At 43.6% G+C, this 19991-nt stretch overlaps 1 protein-coding gene across 3 annotated transcripts in view; it reads left to right on the plus strand.

Annotated features, from left to right (window-relative positions):
- The first annotated feature begins 14700 nt into the window (after positions 1–14700).
- Positions 14701–19991, plus strand: part of CTPS2 (CTP synthase 2) — a 409104-nt gene continuing 403813 nt past the window's right edge. For 2 of the 3 annotated variants that reach the window (XR_012241769.1, XM_073616921.1), the window contains exons 1-2: positions 14701–14946; positions 15859–15917. Coding sequence is in view for 1 of the 3 variants with exons in the window: in XM_073616921.1 (XP_073473022.1) it covers positions 15874–15917 (44 nt within the window). In the remaining 2 variants the exon portion in view is untranslated. Of the gene's footprint in view, positions 14947–15858; positions 15918–19991 lie in introns of those variants that run through there. The other variant, XM_073616922.1, reaches the window with a different exon arrangement.

A 19991-nucleotide genomic window follows, 5' to 3' on the forward strand; every position in this document is an offset into this window, starting at 1 on the left:
GCCCCCGCGCCCCTTTCTCTTCACATTGGCTGACTGACTTTGACAGCAACGGGAGCCAATGGTGTCGTGCTGCTTTCTCAGCCAATGAGGAGGGAAGTCCCAGGCAGCAGAGGCATTCCCGCAACATTGCTTTGTCTAGAGGGTTCATTTAAAAAAATAATAATCTAAGGAGCTCTTGGCTGAACACCGGCTACATTCAAATGGCTACACTTAAGCTGCTGGCGGCTGTCAGAACAATAGCCCTGCTGGGGGGCTCCTTCCCCACTCTAAAGTGCAGAAAGAGGAATCTATTATTAGTGTTGGATTCAGAACAAGCAATTTTGTTGATAACGGACCATTTGCTTTTGCTACAGTTTCTTCCTTGTTAGCCAGACCCAGCAGTATGTTGCACCTTTGCAAATATTTAAAATTCAGCAATGTCTCCGGCCAAGAAGGGAGCGATTCCATTAGTGTACAGTAAGTGGAAGACTCTTCTCTGTGTTTGTCCCATTGCAAATGTGTCTCTAGCAGCAGAATTGCCTGACATTGCAGTAAGTGGCCTAAAAAGTGAAAAAAAATGATCCTGTTGAAGCTCTAATTCTGAGAATATCAGAATATGGTTAAACATAACCTTAGAGAATTTCCACTGTTCAGAGTTTGCTTTTCACATGATTGGATAATTGAATCTTCACTCATTTTATTGAGTGAAAATGCTCAACTCCTTTAGTAAAGAAGCCTTATTCTGTAGGGTACTGTACCAGGTGCACAGCAAGTTTGTATATTATGGCAGATTTACCTGCCTGACGTACCTCTCCAGCACTGTGACAACTGTGATATCCCTCATCAGACACTGCCCCCTGATGTGTTCACCTGAGTTTGGCATCTTCAGCTATCTTGATTGGCTGGCACAGGATTATGTAACTTGTGCAAGTGTGGCCCATTATACAATTATAAATATTGCTGATAGGCAAAGGAGAAGCTTTTATTGCCTAAGAAACCTACAGCATCTTTTCTGCAATGCAAGACTACCTACTAGGAATGTTTAGTTAAAGCAGTTGTGAACCCTTTTTTATTTGTAAAAAAAATAAACAAGTTATACAGTACTTATCTGCAATACCATTGCACAGAGCAGCCCCAAACCGCCTATTCTGAGATCACCCAGCGGTGCTCTTGGCTCCTCCTCTTCAGTGTCTCCCACAATACTAAGCTGTTTGCTATGGGGGCAGACTTGTGGGCTTGCTCACGAGCCGGGCTGTGTTTGTGTCCATTAAGACACAGGCTCAGCCCTGCCTCATGTCCCCCTCATCAGAGGACTTGAATGTGCTTGTGAGAAAAGAGAGGGAGAGAAAACGAGTGCTGCTGCAAATGGGTACATTTGATAGTTCTATTTAGAGGACCCAGGTAAATATTTGGGGGTGGGGGGCTAGCGACAGAAACTGGAAGTTTTTTTTTTTTAAATATAAAATATATATATATATATATATATATATATATATATATATATATATATATATATATATATATATAATGCAGGGAATGCATTAGACCCCTTTCAGACAGAGCAAAATCAGTCAAGCAGATCTGCCTGCTCAGCGGGGGATCTCTCTGCTGAGCAGGCGGATGACAGGTCCGTGTCCGCTCCCCTAGGCAGAACGGACACAACCTGCTGTTCTCTATGGGGCAGTCAGATGGAAATGGACTGCCTGTCTGTTTCCATCCGACCGGCAAGCGATCTGATCTGCTGGACAAATGGGGAACGGAATGTATCGGATGCTGGCGGGGGTCAGCGGATACCTGTCCACTGGCATCTGTCGCTCCATAGAGAACAATGGGCTGAAAAACAGACAGGCGGACCTGATTGGTCTGCTGGTGTGAAAGGGGCCTAAAGGTTAAAAAAAAAAACCTTTTGACTTCATACCCGCTCTAAAAGGCTTTAGTTCTGCTTTAACTGTAGCAGGCTGGATGTTGATCCCTCTTTGTACACCATAAAAGAACATCTGGTCTGAAGGTAATATGAATAGTTCAGTAGGGGTTGACATTGGCTGCGGAGTCAGATGGGACCAGGAGCCAGCAGCTGGGGCAGAGTCAATTAGATTGGGCAGACTTTGCATTGGGAAGTGTTGGTCTCTCACCAGGGTAGACCTAGAGAAGAGGTAGCCACAGGAATCTGTATATTATTGCTGCTGGGATTTGTAGCATGGTTGGATGTCCATACAAATGCAGCCTAAGCCTTTTAACGGCATAGTTCACCTTCACCAAAAATCTTCCTATGCAGGTAAAAGGACACCTGTATATAAAATCAACCTGGACAGCTTTGACTAAAGTTAAATAATTTCCTTGCTATAGTTGTAGGCCATTTACATACCTCATGAAGCCTGCCTGGAAAACTTTGAGATTGTGAGTGAGCTCTTTCTCTGATTTGGATCTCCTCTTTTGCCCTTTCTATATTCTGATGCATTATCTCTGAGCTCAGTGTTTGAGAGCTCACTTGTGTGATGGTGAAAGTGACCAGTAAGAGCAACAAGGTAGAATGAGGAGAAGCAATCTCTGGGGGGTTTTCAGTCGGGCTTCATGAGGTACATAAATGGCCCACACCTGAAGCAAGGGCATTATTCAACTTTACTCCAAGCTGCACAGTTTGTTTTTATCTACAGCCCTTAAAGTGATTTGTAAAGGTTTTTTTTTTTTTAAATAACAAACATGTTATACTTACCTGCTCTGTGTATGGATTTTGCACAGAGCAGCCCCAATCCTCTTTTTCTAGGGTGCCCTGGCAGCACTTCTGGCTCCTCATCTTCATTAGGTGCCCCCATGGAGAGCCGCAATCCCTGGGGGAACCCGTGTGGGTGCACTCCCAAGTCCCGCTGCTGCGTCCATTGAGGCAGACAGCAAGACTTGGCCCCACCCCGTGTCACTGGATTTGATAGACAGCAGTGGGAGCCAATAGGGATGGAAACAGCGGCTGAAGCTGTTGGGCTTGTGCTTGTTGCTGGAACGGACGGGTTCAGGTTAAAAAAAAAAAAGTGTGTGTGTGTGAGGGGAGGGGGGCTGCATTAGAATGCATTAAGGGGAAAAACCTTGAGACTGTACAACCTCTTTAACTGCATAGTCAGTTGTTTTTTTTTTGGGGGGGGGGGGTGAACTATGCTTTTTAGATTGCTGGCCATGCTTGGTGATTCACAGCATCATCAGGAACCAGCACTCAGATGGGAGACTGTCTCAGCAAATCCAGGACACTTGGCACCGTTGATGACAAAACGTATCAGGGGTGGAGCCATGTGACGTAATCACACCCTGAAGTGGAAGAAGGCCATCTTTATACACGTTCAAAGAGCCAATGTGTTTCTCATGAAAAAGGTGATAATACTATGTGCACTGGTGTTTAGTGTACCTGATTTGTGAGTGTCATTTCATTCTTTTAGTTTATTAAAAGTGGTATTTGTCCTAAATGCTATACTATGAGAGGCTTGTTTCTTCTTTCTGGGTAAATCGGTCAAAATTAGAGGATGTAGAAGATTACAGACTAGCTGTTAATATATATGGTGGATTGCTGCAGTATATACCTACCGGGCTCTCAGGGCAAGGTGTATATTGACCTTACCTTAGTGTGGGTCAAATATTGAGGTAAGCGGCTGGATTGAGAGGTGGTGGCACACGAACAATTTATAGTGGAATAGCATTGCAAAGATGCATTATGCATACCTCCCAACTTTTGAACTTGAGCATGAGGGACATCTCAGGGAGACAGTGACCTGTGGCGTGCAAAGGATCACTATGGAAGGCAGGAAGGGGGGAGGGGATCACTGTGGTACATGGAAGGCAGATAGGGGGGATCACTATGGCACATGGAAGGCAGGAAGGGGGGGATCACTATGGCACACGTAAGGAAGAGAGAGAGGGGAGAGTTCACTCACCTGAGGCTGGCTGGTCTCCAGAATCTCAGGCAGTGACATGTGTACTGCTTTAAAATTCCTACCCACACAACCCCTTCACAAGCACAGGATTGGCTGAACATCAGGGGGGTTGTGATTTGGCACATGGGGAAGAGGTGGAGTTGGCGAGCGAGTGAGTGAGTGAGTCTCGGCCTTGGCTGAAAACTGCTGCACAGCGCGGCGCCCATCTGTCATGTGGACTAGTGGAGTCAAGTGCTGAAACTTATTCTGGCACCGGGCTCCACTGTGGGATTGAGCCCAGATTCCCGGGACACTGAGATTTATTTAAAACCCATGGACGATCGGGAGGCATGCATTATGAAGTGGATATGTGTTATAAGAAGAGGATAATTTGTTATGAGAAACAAAAGGACTTTTATTTATTTATTGTTATTGTGTTATTTATTTATTGTTATTATTTATTGTGGTCACAATTTGCTGTTTTATTATAAATAATTGCGCGTACACTTTTTCTTTCACATTGTATTTTTATTTACTGAAATCCAGTAAAAACAAGTGAATTTACTTCTATAGTTGTGGTCTTGTACAGTGCCTTGAAAAAATATTCATTCCCCTTGAAATTTTCCAGATTTTGTCATGCTACAACCAAAAACATAAATGTATTTTATTGGGATTTTATGTGATAGACTAATGCCCTGTACACACGGTCGGATCTTCCGACGGAAAATGTGTGATAGGACCTTGTTGTCAGAAATTCTGACCGTGTGTAGGCTCCATCACACATTTTCCATCGGAATTTCTGACACACAAAGTTTGAGAGCTTGCTATAAAATTTTCTGACGACAAAATTCGTTGTCGGAAATTCCGATCGTGTGTACACAAATCTGACGCACAAAGTGCCTCGCATGCTCAGAATAAATTAAGAGACAAAAGCTATTGGCCACTGCCCCGTTTATAGTCCCGAAGTACGTGTTTTACGTCGCCTCGTTTAGAACGATCGGATTTTCCTCCAACTTTGTGTGACCGTGTGTATGCAAGACTAGTTCGAGCCAACATCCGTCGGAAAAAATCCATGGATTTTGTTGTCGGAATATCCGATCAATGTCCGATCATGTGTACAGGGCATAACGCAAAGTGGCACATAATTGTAAAGTGGAGTGAAAATGATAAATGGTTTTCAATTTTTTTTTTTTTTTAATAAATATGTGAACAGTGTGGCATGTATTTGTATTCAGCTCCCCTGAGTCAATACTTTGTAGAACCACCTTTCACTGCAGTTACAGCTGCAAGTCTTTTTGGGGATGTCTCTACCAGCTTTGCACATCTAGAGAGTCAAATGTTTGCTCATTCTTCTTTGGAAAATATCCCAAGCTCTGTCAGGTTGGATGGAGAGAGTCTGTGAACAGCAAAAGTCTTGCCACAGATTCTCAATTGGATTTAGGTCTGGACCATTCTAACACATGAATATGATTTTTGATCTAAACCATTCCATTGTAGCTCTGGCTGTATCTTTGGGGTCATTGTCCTGCTAGAAGGTAAACCTCCGCCCAAGTCTGAAGTATTTTGCAGACTCTAATGCCACGCACACACGAGCGGACTTTACGGCAAACTTGGTTCGGCGTACCTGAGTCCGCTGGACAATTGGATCGTGTGTGGGCTTCAGCTGACTTTTTTTCCCCAAAAGTTTGACGGACTTAGATTTGAAACATGTTTAAAATCTATCCGACGGACTCTGCTTTCTAGCGTACAAACCGGTCGTCTGTGTGCTAGTCTGACGGACCAAAACTCATGCATGCTCTGAAGTAAGTACAAGACTGAAGCGCTTGGTCTGGTAAAACTAGCCTTCGTATTGAAGCTAGCACATTCCTCTTCTGTGATCTTTTAATACAGTGCTTTTTTTTTTCTTTATAATGCGAGAGGAATGAAGTTGTTTTGCTGCTTTATATTCACACAGAGTTCTCACAAACTACTTTCTTCATGATTTATCCTCATGCCATGACTAATATGATATTTTTTAAAAGCCAGATCTCCATAAATAAAGTATTAAATTAGATTTTGGACTCATCTTTCTTTTTTTTTTAGATCTAAACACTATCTATTTTACAATGTGTGCTAAATTATACAAAATGTATGTATTTTTTTTTTTTTTTAGTTTTGGAGTTTCAAGTTACCACAATAACCTTAATATTTTGTGTTGTTTTAATGAACCTTAATGAGGTTGGTGTCCCTTGTTAATTAGACATAGGGGGGTTTATTTTCCAAAGGCAAATTCATTTCTTACTACAAGTGCAAATTGTACTTGGAGTTGCACAGAAAGAGCATTTGGAAGTGCATTCGCTGTGGATCCGAGGGGCACATGCAAGGAACAACAAAGAACAAACAACCTTTCTCTTGCACATGATTGGATGATAAAATCAGCAGAGCTTCCCCTCATTTCAGATCTTCCCCTCAGATTTACAGCGACTGCACTTCCAACAAGTGCACTTGCAGTGCAATTTCTAAAGTGCACTTTTCACTAGTACTTTGCACTTGATTTTCAAAATGATTTAGCCTTTTGGAAAAAACCCACATAGTCTTTTTGACCTGTACCTGCCTACTCCCAAACCAAATGTCGTTTTTGAATCAAAACACATAATCAATAATGTAAGGTAAAGAAAATATCCATTTATTTTGGAAAAAAAAAATGAGGAAGGCAACACTGGAGACACTTTTGGAATCTGTGAAGCCTTTTGTCCCCCAGGACACACATCAAGTTTTAGGACAAGAAAATTGGTATCTTGCGACTTGGGAGCACAGTCAGACCAGACAGAAGCCAGGCAAACACTTTCGACTCTTTCCTGGAGCCTTCCCTGCACGCCTCTCTGCAGCCTTCCCTCCACGCTTCTCTGCAGCCTTCCTTGGGGGCTGTGTCTCTGGTGGTGTACTTGGGGCAGGAGGAGGAGTGGCTTCTATTTGCGAGATATGTTTTAGCAGTAAGCTTCCCTCTCAAGCCCTTCTGATACGCCTGAAAAATCAGACCCTCACAGAGGAGGCGTTGCCCCTTTTCGAGTTCCAGCAATCTGGTGGCTATATATGTCCCATACGCCTCTTCTGCATTGGGTGGTGTGCTGAGGATTTGGCTGGCTTCACGAATGAGGGCTAGTGATTCCTCCTCAGTTTGGGTCATTTTTCTGGGCCTTTTGGTGGTAATGCGGAAGGGAGGCACCTGACACTCCGTGTGGCTTCTACTGGGCCCAGCCACAGCCTCCTCCTCTCTCATAGTTGTAATTTTGGGTTATCACACACAATTTTCCACTCATTACTTGCAAATATAATTCTAAACAAATAGTAAAGGCTAGGTATTTGACCCCACCATTATTCTAGCTGCTCACCAATATCTGAAGTTGAAGTATATTTTTGGCCACTACTGTCTAGTGATATGTCTACATATTAATATTTGTGATGAAGTCATTTTTGGTGAAGCACTTAAAAATTTGAGACGTTTACATCATTAATATTTACACAATCACAAAATCTTAAAAAAAGTATACCTGGCTGAAGCTGGGCGCATCCACCACTTCATCAAGGATGAAAGGGCCCAGTTCTTCCTGGGACTCCTCAGCTGGGGTGGAGGTGGAGGGAAGGCTGGAGGAAAGGGTGGGGGGAAGGGTCGAAAGTGATTGCCTTGCTTCTGTATGGTCATCCAGAAATCGCATTTTTTTGGTAGTACCACAGCCTGGGTACATAATCCTGGTCTGCTGCTGCTCCGGATCTGAGCGACTCCTGGATCTTATTGTGTTCCCGCCTGTACATTTTGCGCAACATACCAATTTTCTTGTCCACAAACTTGAGGTCTGCCTGGGGGACTTGAGTCTTCACAAATTCCAAAAGTGTGCCCAGTGTTGCCTTCCTTACATCTCTATTGGAATATAATGGGTGTTTGACCTCCCACAGGTCTTTGTTTTCCTGATACAAATCAATGAATCTTGACAAAAAAAATCAGCCTCCTTAAAGGGATTCATTTTTGCTGAAAGACAAGACACCAGATAAAAATTGTAATGTCAGTCAGAACTCCCAGGATTATTTTTGGCAGAATCTAGAACACACACACACACACACACCCCCCCCCACGTTTCATCTTACCTTCGTTTCTGACGCTCACTACTTCCGCACGGACATACGTAGGCCATCGTAATAGCTTTATATACACTGCGCATGTGTCATGCTCCGCCTGCGTCGCCCGCCCCTGACGTTCTTTAGTACGATTTGTCCCCGCCCCTTCACTCTTCGTTGCGCAGTGGGAGTATACAGAGAAAGATGGCGGAGAAATTCTCTGCAACCAGCGCGGAGGAAAGCCCGGAGCCACAACCATCCACATCCAGGAGGAGATATAAGGCCACCAATACGGCTTTTGAAGAGATGGTGAAGATGGTGTCCATATTGAGAAGGGAGGACTACGATGGGAAAAAAGGACTGTACACCCGACCCAATATGCGGAAGGACAAAATAATGGCCTCAGTTGTCACCGCTCTAGAAGAAAAATTTGGCACTAGACGGGCTAAAGATCAATTGAGGAAACGGTGGTCTGACCTCAAAAGTAGGGAGCCTGAACAATATTGGCAAATAAAGAAGCTGCTTAAAAAAAGTAAGTACTTGTTGTGCGTTCCTATTGAGATACTTAACTTGCATGCTGATCCATATGTTTTTCGTTTATACAGCATCGTTCGTAAAGACCGTTCTTTGTAAAATACGTATGATACTAAGAAAATGACGTTTTTTTTTTGCCAAAAACGATGGTACAGGGTTGGACATACATTTAGGTCTTGAGAATTTGTCGTATTCCAAAAATAGGGTGATGTTGTGTAGATGTTTTTGTAAATATAATGCTTCCTCAAAAATGATTCAGTGTAATGTAAGAACAGGACACAGCAGCTGTTTACACATCTGGACTCACGAACACTAGTGTACTATGTGACCCTAAAGAAATTTTTGAGGGGTAATACACATAGGACATCATTGAGGTGTCTGCATCTGTGAAACTTGCATGAACATGTGTATTGTTTATCATTTTTGTTCAGAGGGAATTTTCATCCTGTCTTCTAAATTTTTGTGGCCAAAAAATGACAATTGTCCCCAACTCCTAACCAACGTTTCATATTATTTTTGGAAAAAATAAATATCACTGTGTTTTAACTATACCTTTTGTTTAATTATCATAGGGGAGAAAAGACTCAGACAACAGTCCAAGGATCCCAGGACCCCCCCAAGTCACCAGCCTGAAGCTGAATATACCCCAAGCCCCAGCCCAAGACCATGCCCACCCGACGAGCTGGAGGAAGGAGAGGTGGAGGAAGTGTGCGAGATTTCAACCCCAGCAAGTGAGTGACTGACCCTCCAGCTTAAGGTAATCTATTTAGGCGTGCATATTTTAAACAATTTTTTTATCCACGCATTTTAGGTGATGTTCTGGTTGTGGAAGGCCAAGCGGTGGAGCCATTTAGCACAGACAGTGCACAAAGACTCATTGTCCAGATAATGATGTGGAATGGCCAAATTGACAGCATGAGGAATTGGCTGGACACCATGCAACAGGAAATAAAGAACATGATTGATGTTTTGGGCAGAATCAAATAACCTTTTGCCTAAAAATATCAATCATGTTCTTCATTTCATTGTCAAGTTTGTTTTTTCTTTAATTTTTTACATTATAAAAAAATAATTCAAATAATTTGCAGATGCACATGGTGTGTCATCATGTGCTATCTTCCATCAGGGGATATCAATGTACTTGTTTTGTGTTTGCAACCCTTTCATCATCAAAATGTTAGTTTGTGAGAGGAACAAAGGGATTGCACACACAAAACACGTACATTGCTCCCCCATGATGGGAGATAGCACATGTTGACTAGAACCTTTTTTTAATCCACAATTTTGAGCATCTGCAAATTTTTGGCTTTAAAAGGGTGACATCACCAGCACCGTTATTAACATTTTTTTTGTAGGTTTTTAAAAACCCTGTTGTTAATGTAAATTTTGTAAACAAGGTCTATTTTTGTTAAAATATGCCTAAAATACCAAATAAATAAATAAAACCAAAACAAAAATAAAAACATGTTTCCAAAAAATGCACCTTTCAATGTGCGCACAGTAAAATGTTTTTACTACTACAATGTATGTGGCTGATTATTTATCAATAAGATTTTTTTGTTAATTTTTGTGTGCTTACAGTGACAAAGGGCCTTATTAACTGAAGGGAAATGCACTTGCTACTACTAGGAGACAGACAAAAAAAGGCATTCTCCACAACTCTTCTTGCTCTGGCCAGCCGGTAATTAAATACCCTCCTCTCAGGGGTGAGTGTCCTTTGGGGGAATGGCCTCATCAAGTGCTCGCCGAAAGCAAACGCTTTATCAGCGATAAAAACTGAGGGCAGTCCATCCACATTCTGGTCATCAGGTGGCAATCCCAGGCCACCAGTCTGGAGACGCTGGCACAGCTCGGTCTGTGCAAAGACTCCTCCGTCAGACATCCGGCCGTTCTTCCCCATGTCCACGAACATATATTCCAAATGGGCCGAGACCACGCCATCAAAACTACATTATGGAACCCCTTATAGTTGTAGAAATAAGACCCCGAATGGGGTGGTGGCACAATGCAGACATGCTACCCATCAATCGCCCCGACACAGTTGGGAAAGTCCCAACGGTCAGCGAACTGGGAGGCCACAGTCTGCCATTCCTGTGTACTCGAAGGAAACTGTGGAGTGAAACAAGATATGAACTGAACTTTGATATCAGATTACACAAAAACATTCTTGAACAACAGCAGTCGAACATTATTAATATGTGTTTTTTTCAAAAAAATCCAAAATCCAAACATAAGGCCCACTTATAAGATTACTCACCCCCCTCTGATGGCCCATTGATCAATTTGAATGTGGGGGGAGGGGTTCTAATTAGGTTAAAAAACATACCTGACAGTTGCAAACATTTGAGGGGGTGGGGGAGGGGTTAGAACCCCACTTATAAGATTACTCACCCCCCTCTGATGGCCCATTGATCAATTTGAATGTGGGGGGAGGGGTTCTAATTAGGTTAAAAAACATACCTGACAGTTGCAAACATTTGAGGGGGTGGGGGAGGGGTTAGAACCCCTCCCCCACCCCCTCAAATGTTTGCAACTGTCAGGTATGTTTTTTAGCATTAGGCCCCTTTCACACATGCGGACCGTCCGTATGTCCGTATTTCATCCATCCGTTTTCGGATGAAATACGGACATACATGCATCCCTATGGCATAGCGGGTGTCAGCGGATGTACATCCGCTAACACCCGATGTTGTCCGGCTCCGCTCTCGTCCGATTCTGCGGACGGAAGAAAATCCTATTTTTCTATCCATCTGCAGAGCGGATCGGATGAACACGGACAGACGGTCCGTGTTCCTCCGATCCCCCATAGGGGAGAGCGGAGATCTGACAGGGCGGTCCCTGCACAGTGTGCGGGTCCCGCCCTGTCATCTGCCTGCTCAGCTGGGGAAAGCGGAGCGATCCCCGCTGAGCAGCGGATAAACACGGGGCGGATCAACACGGATCCGTCCCGTGAGAAAGGGGCCTTAGGTTAAAAAACACACCTGACAGTTGAAAACATTTGAGAGGGTGGGGGAGCGGTTCTAATTAGGTTAAAAAACACACTGACAGTTGAAAACATTTGAGGGGGTGGGGGAGGGGTTCTAATTAGGTTAAAAAACACACTGACAGTTGAAAACATTTGAGGGGGTGGGGGAGGGTCAAACAGTACAATGGAGCTGACAATATACATTGTTCAAGGGACTATAGGCTAGAGATATAAATGGACCCAGGATTGCATGGTGGGGAGGTTATTGAAGGTAAATATGCATGTAGGGCAAAAAATTATTAATGTAAAAAAACAGGCATGCATGAAGATAAAGGGGACATTCACAGCATATTCCAAGCATGGTAATTAGGTAACGAGGACATTTAGACAATACATTAGCAAACATTTATCACATATCATGTAATGTTAAAGGATAAAACTTACCTTCATATAGTCCTTCTGCAGGACCTGAATAATAGCAGAACAGGTCTCTGGGATTATGATCCCCAGAGCCTGGGGGGGATGCCTGTCGAGAACTTCAAGTCCTGAAGACTTCTCCCAGTCGCCAAGTAACGTAAAGTGGCAACTAGCCTCTGCTCCGCACTGATGGCTTGCCTCATGCAGGTATCCTGCCTGCTGATATAGGGGGTGAGCATAGCCAGCAGATGTTCAAAAACGGGGTCCGTCATCCTGAGATAATTCCTGAAATCCTCAGGATTATTCTCACGGATCTCACGGAGCAAAGGCATGTGCGAGAATTGGTCCATGAATTCCTCCTCGCCCTGTTCATGGACTGGACTCGGGTCAAAGTATTAACCCCAACACCAAGTCCCCACGCAGCACAAACTCGAGAATGAGTACGTCCACGCAACATGGCTTCAAAACGGTCGGCTGGTCAAACAAACAAACTTATAACAAACGCACTGAAGAACAGCAAGGCCTATGAAGAGCGACCTGAAAATCAGGAACGAGCGGACCAGAACGGCCTACTAGGCAGGTTACGAACTGACCAACACGCACTGAAAAGCAGATACAAACCTCACAAGCACAAACTGAACCGCAGAAAACGATCAAAACAAGCTGAAGTGTGAAAAGCGCGAATCGTCTCTAACCAAACTTCTACTAACACAAGATAAACACGAGATTAGCAAAAGGAGCCCAAAGGGTGCCGTAGTGGGGCTTGAACTTCCTTTTTCTAGTCCCGTCGTACGTGCTGTACGTCACCGCGTTCAAAACCATTGGACTTTTGGAGTGATCGTGTGTGTCCAAGTCCGTCCGTTTTTAAGTCCGGCGCACCTAGTGGACAAAGTCCGTCGAAAAGTCCGCCGGACAAAGTCTTCCGTAAAGTCGTGTGTACGCGGCATAACAGGTTTTCTTCTAAGATTTCCCTGTATTTGGCTCCATCCATCTTCCCATCAACTCTGACCAGCTTCCCTGTCCCTGCTGAAGAAAAGAATCCCCACACCATGATGCTGTCACCACTATGTTTCATGGTGGGGATGGTGTGTTCAGGGTGATGTGCAGTGTTAGTTGTCCGCCACATATAGCGTTTTGGTTTTAGGCCAAAAAGTAAAATTTGGGTCTCATCTGACCAGAGCACCTTTTTCCACATGTTTGCAGTGTCCCCCACATGGCTTCTCACAAACTGCAAACAGGACTTCTTATGGCTTTCTTTCAACAATGGCTTTCTTCTTGCCACTCTTCCATTAAGGCCAGATTTGTGGAGTGTACGACTAACGCCCCGTACACACGGTCGGACATTGATCGGACATTGATCGGACATTCCGACAACAAAATCCATGGATTTTTTCCGACGGATGTTGGCTCAAACTTGTCTTGCATACACACGGTCACACAAAGTTGTCGGAAAATCCGATTGTTCTGAACGCGGTGACGTAAAACACGTACGTCGGGACTATAAGCGGGGCAGTAGCCAATAGCTTTCGCCTCTTAATTTATTCTGAGCATGCGTGGCACTTTGTGCGTCGGATTTGTATACACACGATCGGAATTTCCGACAACGGATTTTGTTGTCGGAAAATTTTATAGCAAGCTCTCAAACTTTGTGTGTCGGAAATTTCTATGGAAAATGTGTGATGGAGCCCACACGTGGTCGGAATTTCTGACAACAAGGTCCTATTACACATTTTCCATCGGAAAATCCTATCGTGTGTACGGGGCATTATAGTTGTCCTGTGGACAGATTCTCCTACCTGAGCTGTGGATCTCTGCAGCTCCTCCAGGGTTATCATGGGCCTCTTGGCTGCTTCTTGCATGAATGCTCCCCTTGCCTGGTCTGTCAGTTTAGGTGGACGACCATGTCTTGGTAGGTTTGTAGTTGTCCCATACTCTTTCCAAATTCGGATGATGGATTGAACAGTGCTCTGTGAGATGTTCAAAGCTTGGGATATTTTTTTTTTTTTTTTTTTTTTATCACTTAACCCTGCTTTAAATTTCTTCACAATTTTATCCCTGACCTGTCTGGTGTGTTCTCTGGCCTTCATGATGCTGTTTGTTCACTAAGGTTCTCAAACAAAACTCTGAGGGCTTCACAGAACAGCTGTATTTATACTGAGATTAAATTACATACAGGTGGACTCTATTTACTAATTAGGTGACTTCTGAAGGCAATTGGTTCCACTAGATTTTAGTTAGGGGTATCAGAGTAAAGAGGGCCGAATACAAATGTACACCACACTTTTCAAATATTTATTTGTAAAAAATGTTGAAAACCATTTATCATTTTCCTTCCACTTCATAATTATGTGTCACTTTGTGTTGGTCTATCACATAAAATCCCAATAAAATACATTTATGGTTTTGGTTGTAACATGACAAAATGTGGAACATTTCAAGGGGTAGGAATACTTTTTCAAGGCACTGTATTTGACGTTCCATACGGCTGGCACCTTGGCACATTGTAGCTCATGCTATGGCATGTTGCATTGGCCACATATCACCTACTACAGCGTCGTCCCTCTTTGTCATGTTCTAAACTGGGATATTATTGATTTTACCAACAACATGGACCATAAACTGAGTACACATGAAGGGTCAATGCAGTAGAAGAAAAAAAAAACAATGCATCCTGGAAGTGGAAAGCTTCATTCCATTTCTCTGCCTTGGACTCTTCAGAGTGATTGTATTGTTTTCATATCAATAAAGCTCTTACAGAACAAAACAAAAAAAACAAAAAAAACCTTCCTGAGTAGGGGGCGTGCACCATGTGCTGTAATATTTTTACACGTTTGCTATGGAGTCTGGCGCCACCTGCTGGCCGTCTGCAGCTGTCAGGCGCTTGTCATGCTGTGTATGCAGTGTATGGTGTAGTGAAGGAGAGTCGGGCCCCACACTGTACACTCAGCTCGGGGGCCACAACACAACAAGCTGACTCGGCTGCTGCAAGGGACACACTGACATCCGGCTTCTCCTCCCTCCTCTGCCATGGACAGGCTGTAAGCAGTCACACTGAGCTGTCTCCAGGTATGATCATGACTTTACTGCGGGGGGATCAGCAGACTGTCTCCTTGTGCATGGTTCCTGGCAGTGCAGGGGTTAAGGGTTGTTGACAGGAGGGGGAGGGGCTATGCAGTTATTTTGGCAGCTGATTGCTGTGTATAGCAGGCTGTCATTGTGATCAGGACTTCCAATGACCTTTAAGACTTCCATGTGGACCTTCCAAGTAAGATGGGGGGCTGCTTCCTTCCAGGGACATCATACTGATACACCAGGGGAAGTCCCAGCACTGCCCCCCCCCTATAATACCATCCCATCTGATTGCATTACCAGCAGATCCCAATGTATGACAGAACATAGAGATCCATAAGTTAGTGATGTAGGTCAGTGTTGCCAACCTACCAGACTGAAATTTACTGACACCACACCCAAAATTTACTGGCACAGCCACGTTTTTACTGGCATTTCCAAAAGTTACAAAATTTGTTTTATGTGCAAATTTCAGTATTTAAGCTACAAACAAGTACAATATGCAAATAGCAATGTGATATTAAAGTGGACTTCCGCCTAAAAAAATAAATAAAAGTCAGCAGCTACAAATACCACAGCTGCTGACTTTTAAAATAAGGACACTTACCTGTCCAGGGCGCCCGCGATGTCCTCACCCTAGGCCGACCCGTCCCTCGCCTCCGGGTGCAGGCACCGGCATCTTCAGTTATTCAACAAAAAAAAAAAAGAGGAAAAAACAAACATTAATCAGGAACCCTCCACCAAAAACTGTTTAGGAAATATGAAAGCAAAGGTGTAGCATTGCCATTTCTTGCAAAGAAAAGTGAGTTCATCAGAAGCTAGAGAAATGACAGAAATGTAATGATGTATTAGGAGTTGTCCTATGTGGTTCATTTTATGTTTGGAAAACGTACTTTTGTTGTTTTACAGTGAAGAGATCAGTCAATGATTGGAAGGAAAGCTGTACATTTTTTTACATGTGGAAAAAGGTAATATGTCCGGTCAAGATAATTCTCACATTTACTTATCTCTCTCTTTCTTAAAGTAGAATTCCATGCTTTTGCTAACTAAACTTAAAGTGGACCTTCAGTCAGTTTTTCATCTTTCCATCTATTAAATCTTCTGCCCTTGTTGTTTTAACTTTGGATAGTAAAACATTTTTTTTCTGCCAGTAAATACCTTATACAGCCCACTTCTTGTTTCTTGTCTGGTCATTAGCCTAGGCTTATGACATCATGTACAGCTCTCTCTCTCACTCTTGTGAGAGTTTGCCAAGAAGCGAGGGGGGTGAGTCATAAGAGGACCACTGAGAGCTGCAGAGCTGGAGGTGTGCCTCTGTGTGTCTGTGTAAATCCAGGAAGTGAACAGACAGCAACATCAGCTGCCCACAGTTAAAATGGTTGCAGCCAGACTTCGTGGAGGGAGAATTCTGCAGCATATTTGGCAAGTACAGAACCACAGTATACAGTATATAAAATAATATGCAAAGTGGTTGGCGGGAAGCTTCAGAATGGCAAAGATGTTTTTATTACAAATTATGTGAGCAGACTGCAGTTCCTCTTTAAAACTGCTCCCACCCTCCTTCTGACACCAATACTAACTCCTGTGTAGAAGGAAGGTGCACATACACACCTATTCTCAGGACACTCTGGTCTGGTCACATGATCGGCTCCCAGCGGCGGCTTCCTATGAAGAATCCAGTTGGAGGTCAGTGACAGGTATAGGGTGAGATTTCCCTACAGAGTTACAAACATTAAACAGACCCAGCACTAGAAACACTATTTTGGATAGAGCTTTTCCATTAGGCCTCTTACATACGGGGCGGGCTCCATTGGAATCCACCTGTCCAGTGGAGAATCTGTCCACTGATCCCTGCTGAACAGGCAGATGGCTAGTCCATGTCCACTCCACTTATGCAGAGCAGACACAGACACAGCCCGCTTTACTTTATGGGCGGATGGATGTAAACGGACCGCCTGTCCGTTTACATCCAGCTGTCATCTGATCCAATCTGCCAGACGAATGATGAGCGGATCCCTATCCGTCTGTTTTTAGCGGATAGGATTGGATCAGATGTCGGCGGGTGTCAATGGGTGACATCTGCCGCTCCATAGAAGTAAAATGGGCCTTGATGGGCCTTGATATGTAAAATAAACTGATTAAAAATAGATTTGTGTGTCCTTTCTTGTCATTTAACTCCTTCCCATCCAGTCCTGGTGGCCCTTTAATTTGTTCTTTACTGTCAGGGGATAGACTTCCTAATCATTTGGCTACTGTTGATTGGCTGCCACAGTGGTCACATGATCATTATTAGAGACCAAGAGCTGTCTATGACAGCTTGGTCACTGAGCTAGGGGCACAGAAACCTTGGCCATCTATGGATGCATATGTGCGGGTGTAGGCATTTAAGTGGATGTAAACCCCATTCATGAAATCTGACCTGGGCACATATATCTGTAGTGTTTACTTATCTCTCTCCAAAGCTCTGAGTCCTGTGTCTTTCTATTGCTCCGTTCCTCTGTTATCAGCATGATAACTTCTGACAAGTTCTCCAACACAGGAGATAAAAGCAGTTGGACATTTGTGTCAGGGAGAGATAGATAAGCAGGGAGCTTGTCTATTCACAGTGCAGCTCTGCATTTTTCTTTGTTCCTCTGCCTATGTGGAGGAGGGGTGTGCCTTTCCTCCAATCAGTTCTCACACAGTGTAAGCCAAGACTCCACACCTACTGCAGAACAGGAAGAAAGATTTGTAATATGATGTGCACTTTCTAAACAGTGTAGAAAGCTGAAGACAGCAGATATGCAAATAAAACTTATGTAGGGAGATTTGTTTCATCTCTGTGTGTCATCTGAGGCTGTTCACTTCACTGGGTATAGGAGAGGGATTACATCCACTTTAAAGTTCACCCACTTTGCAGTGGTATTATGTGCATGGCAGGAGGTTAAAGTGATAGCCATCTTACATTTTACGGTAGTTAGGTCCCTTTCTGCAGCTACTTGAACTCACTGTAGAAGAGAAAACATATCTGTAAGTCATTGTTTACTTAAAGTGGATGTAAACCCTCACATATACCCAGTGATGTGAACAGCCTCAGATGATACACAGAGATGAAACAAATCTCCCTACATAAGTTTTACATGTACAGTGGAACCTCGGATTATGAGCATAATCCGTTCCAGGAGAATGCTCGTAATCCAATGTACTCGCATATCAAAGCGAGTTTTCCCATTGAAGTCAATGGAAACGAAAATAATTTGTTCCACATTGACTTCAATGGGATGCAATACCACATGCGGCCAGAGGCGGGGGGGCGCCGGAGAAAAAGGCCTCGGAAACGTCTGAAAAGGCCTAAGGGACACTTCGGCTGACCTCGGAAAGACTCTGTTCACAAGCCTTTCCGAGGTCAGCCGAACTGTCCTCGGGCCTTTCCGTGCATTTCCGAATGACGGTGATCGGTGACTTTCGGCTCTGCTCGGCTCCGGCGCCCCCACCTCAGGCCAAAAGCGGTACTGCACACTGCTTTTGGCCTGAATCCTGCTCGTTTTGCGAGACAACACTCGCAAACCGAGTTAGGATTTTTAGAAATACAGTGCTCGGTTTGCGAAACGCTTGTTAACCGCGTTACTCGCAAACCGAAGTTCCACTGTATATCTTCTGTCTTCAGCTTTATATACTGTTTAGAAAGTGCCCCTCCTGTTAGAATTTTCTCTTCCTGTTTCTGCAGTGGGTGTGGAGTCTGGGCTTACACTGTGTCAGAGCTGATTGGAGGAAAGGCACACACCCCCTCTCCTCATAGGCAGAGACTTGCAGAGCTGTGCTGTGAATTGACCAGCTGTCTGCTAATCTATTTACTATATTTACTAATCTATTTACACCCACCCTGACACAAATTTCAGGCTGGTTTTATCACATGTGTCAGAGAACTTATCAGAAGTTATCATGCTGATAACAGAAGAACGGAGCAGGAGAAAGCCACAGACTTAGGGCTTTGGAGAGAGATAAAAAAACACTACAGATATATGTGCCCAGGTCAAATTTCATGAATCGGGTTTACATCCGATTTAAGCTTTCATATTTCAGTTACAGATATACTTTACTTATCCAAACAGCAGCATGGTCTCATTGTTTTCAGTGGTAATGAAGTGAGATTGAGAGCTAGGGAGTAAAAGGATGGAGTCTGTATCTTGGAAGAAGTATAGGTTATGCTGCTCCCAAGCCTTCAATAAGATCACCTTCATGGAAGATCAGGTGTTAAATGGCAGCAAGGTTCATCTTATGCCCCACAGACTGCACAAATCTAAAGGAAACAACTGGCTACACTTCAGGGAAAACTCAAATCCGGGTTACTTTATGTATCTGGACAACATAAGGAGACTGTCCCTGTCTAGGACCTCCTTCTTTGACTCATGTCACCCACAAGGCTGGGCTTAGTTGTAGAGGTCTACGACCAGACTTCTGTGATTACGCTTTGTGGTTGAAACACGTCAGAGGAGGAGGTTCCTGGTGGGGACTCTCTGTTCATGTTGTCCACATAAATGAAGTTACCAGTTTTTGAATTTTCTTTGGCGTGCTGCTAACCTTTTCCTTTGGATTTGTGCAGTGTAGATTTTTATATTTAAGTTCAAATACAACTGTCATGAGACAATTATCTAGGTTGCCATTGTTAACCTCTCTTTCTGATTTTATTAGTTTCCTTCATACTGTCGGAATAGCTTCCATTCATTCCAAGTCACTGACCTGATACAGGTATAGTGGTAATGAATTCTTCCACTTATTTATAGTATACACCGATCAGCCATAACTTTATGACCACCCACTATAATATGCTTACCTATCTAAAATTGAGTAGGTCCCCTTTTTGCTACTTAAACAGCTCTGACCCGTTGAGGCATCAAATCCACTAGAAGGTATGCTGTGGTATCTGGCACCAAGCCGTCAGTAGCAGATCCTTTAGGTTTTGTGGATGGATCAAACGTGTCTTTTCAGCACATCCCACAGATACTCAATTGGATTGAGATCTGAAGAATTTGGAGGCCAAGTTAACACCTGAAAGACACCTT

Source organism: Aquarana catesbeiana, linkage group LG02 (assembly GCF_042186555.1).
Source record: "Aquarana catesbeiana isolate 2022-GZ linkage group LG02, ASM4218655v1, whole genome shotgun sequence".
Taxonomy (NCBI): domain Eukaryota; kingdom Metazoa; phylum Chordata; class Amphibia; order Anura; family Ranidae; genus Aquarana; species Aquarana catesbeiana.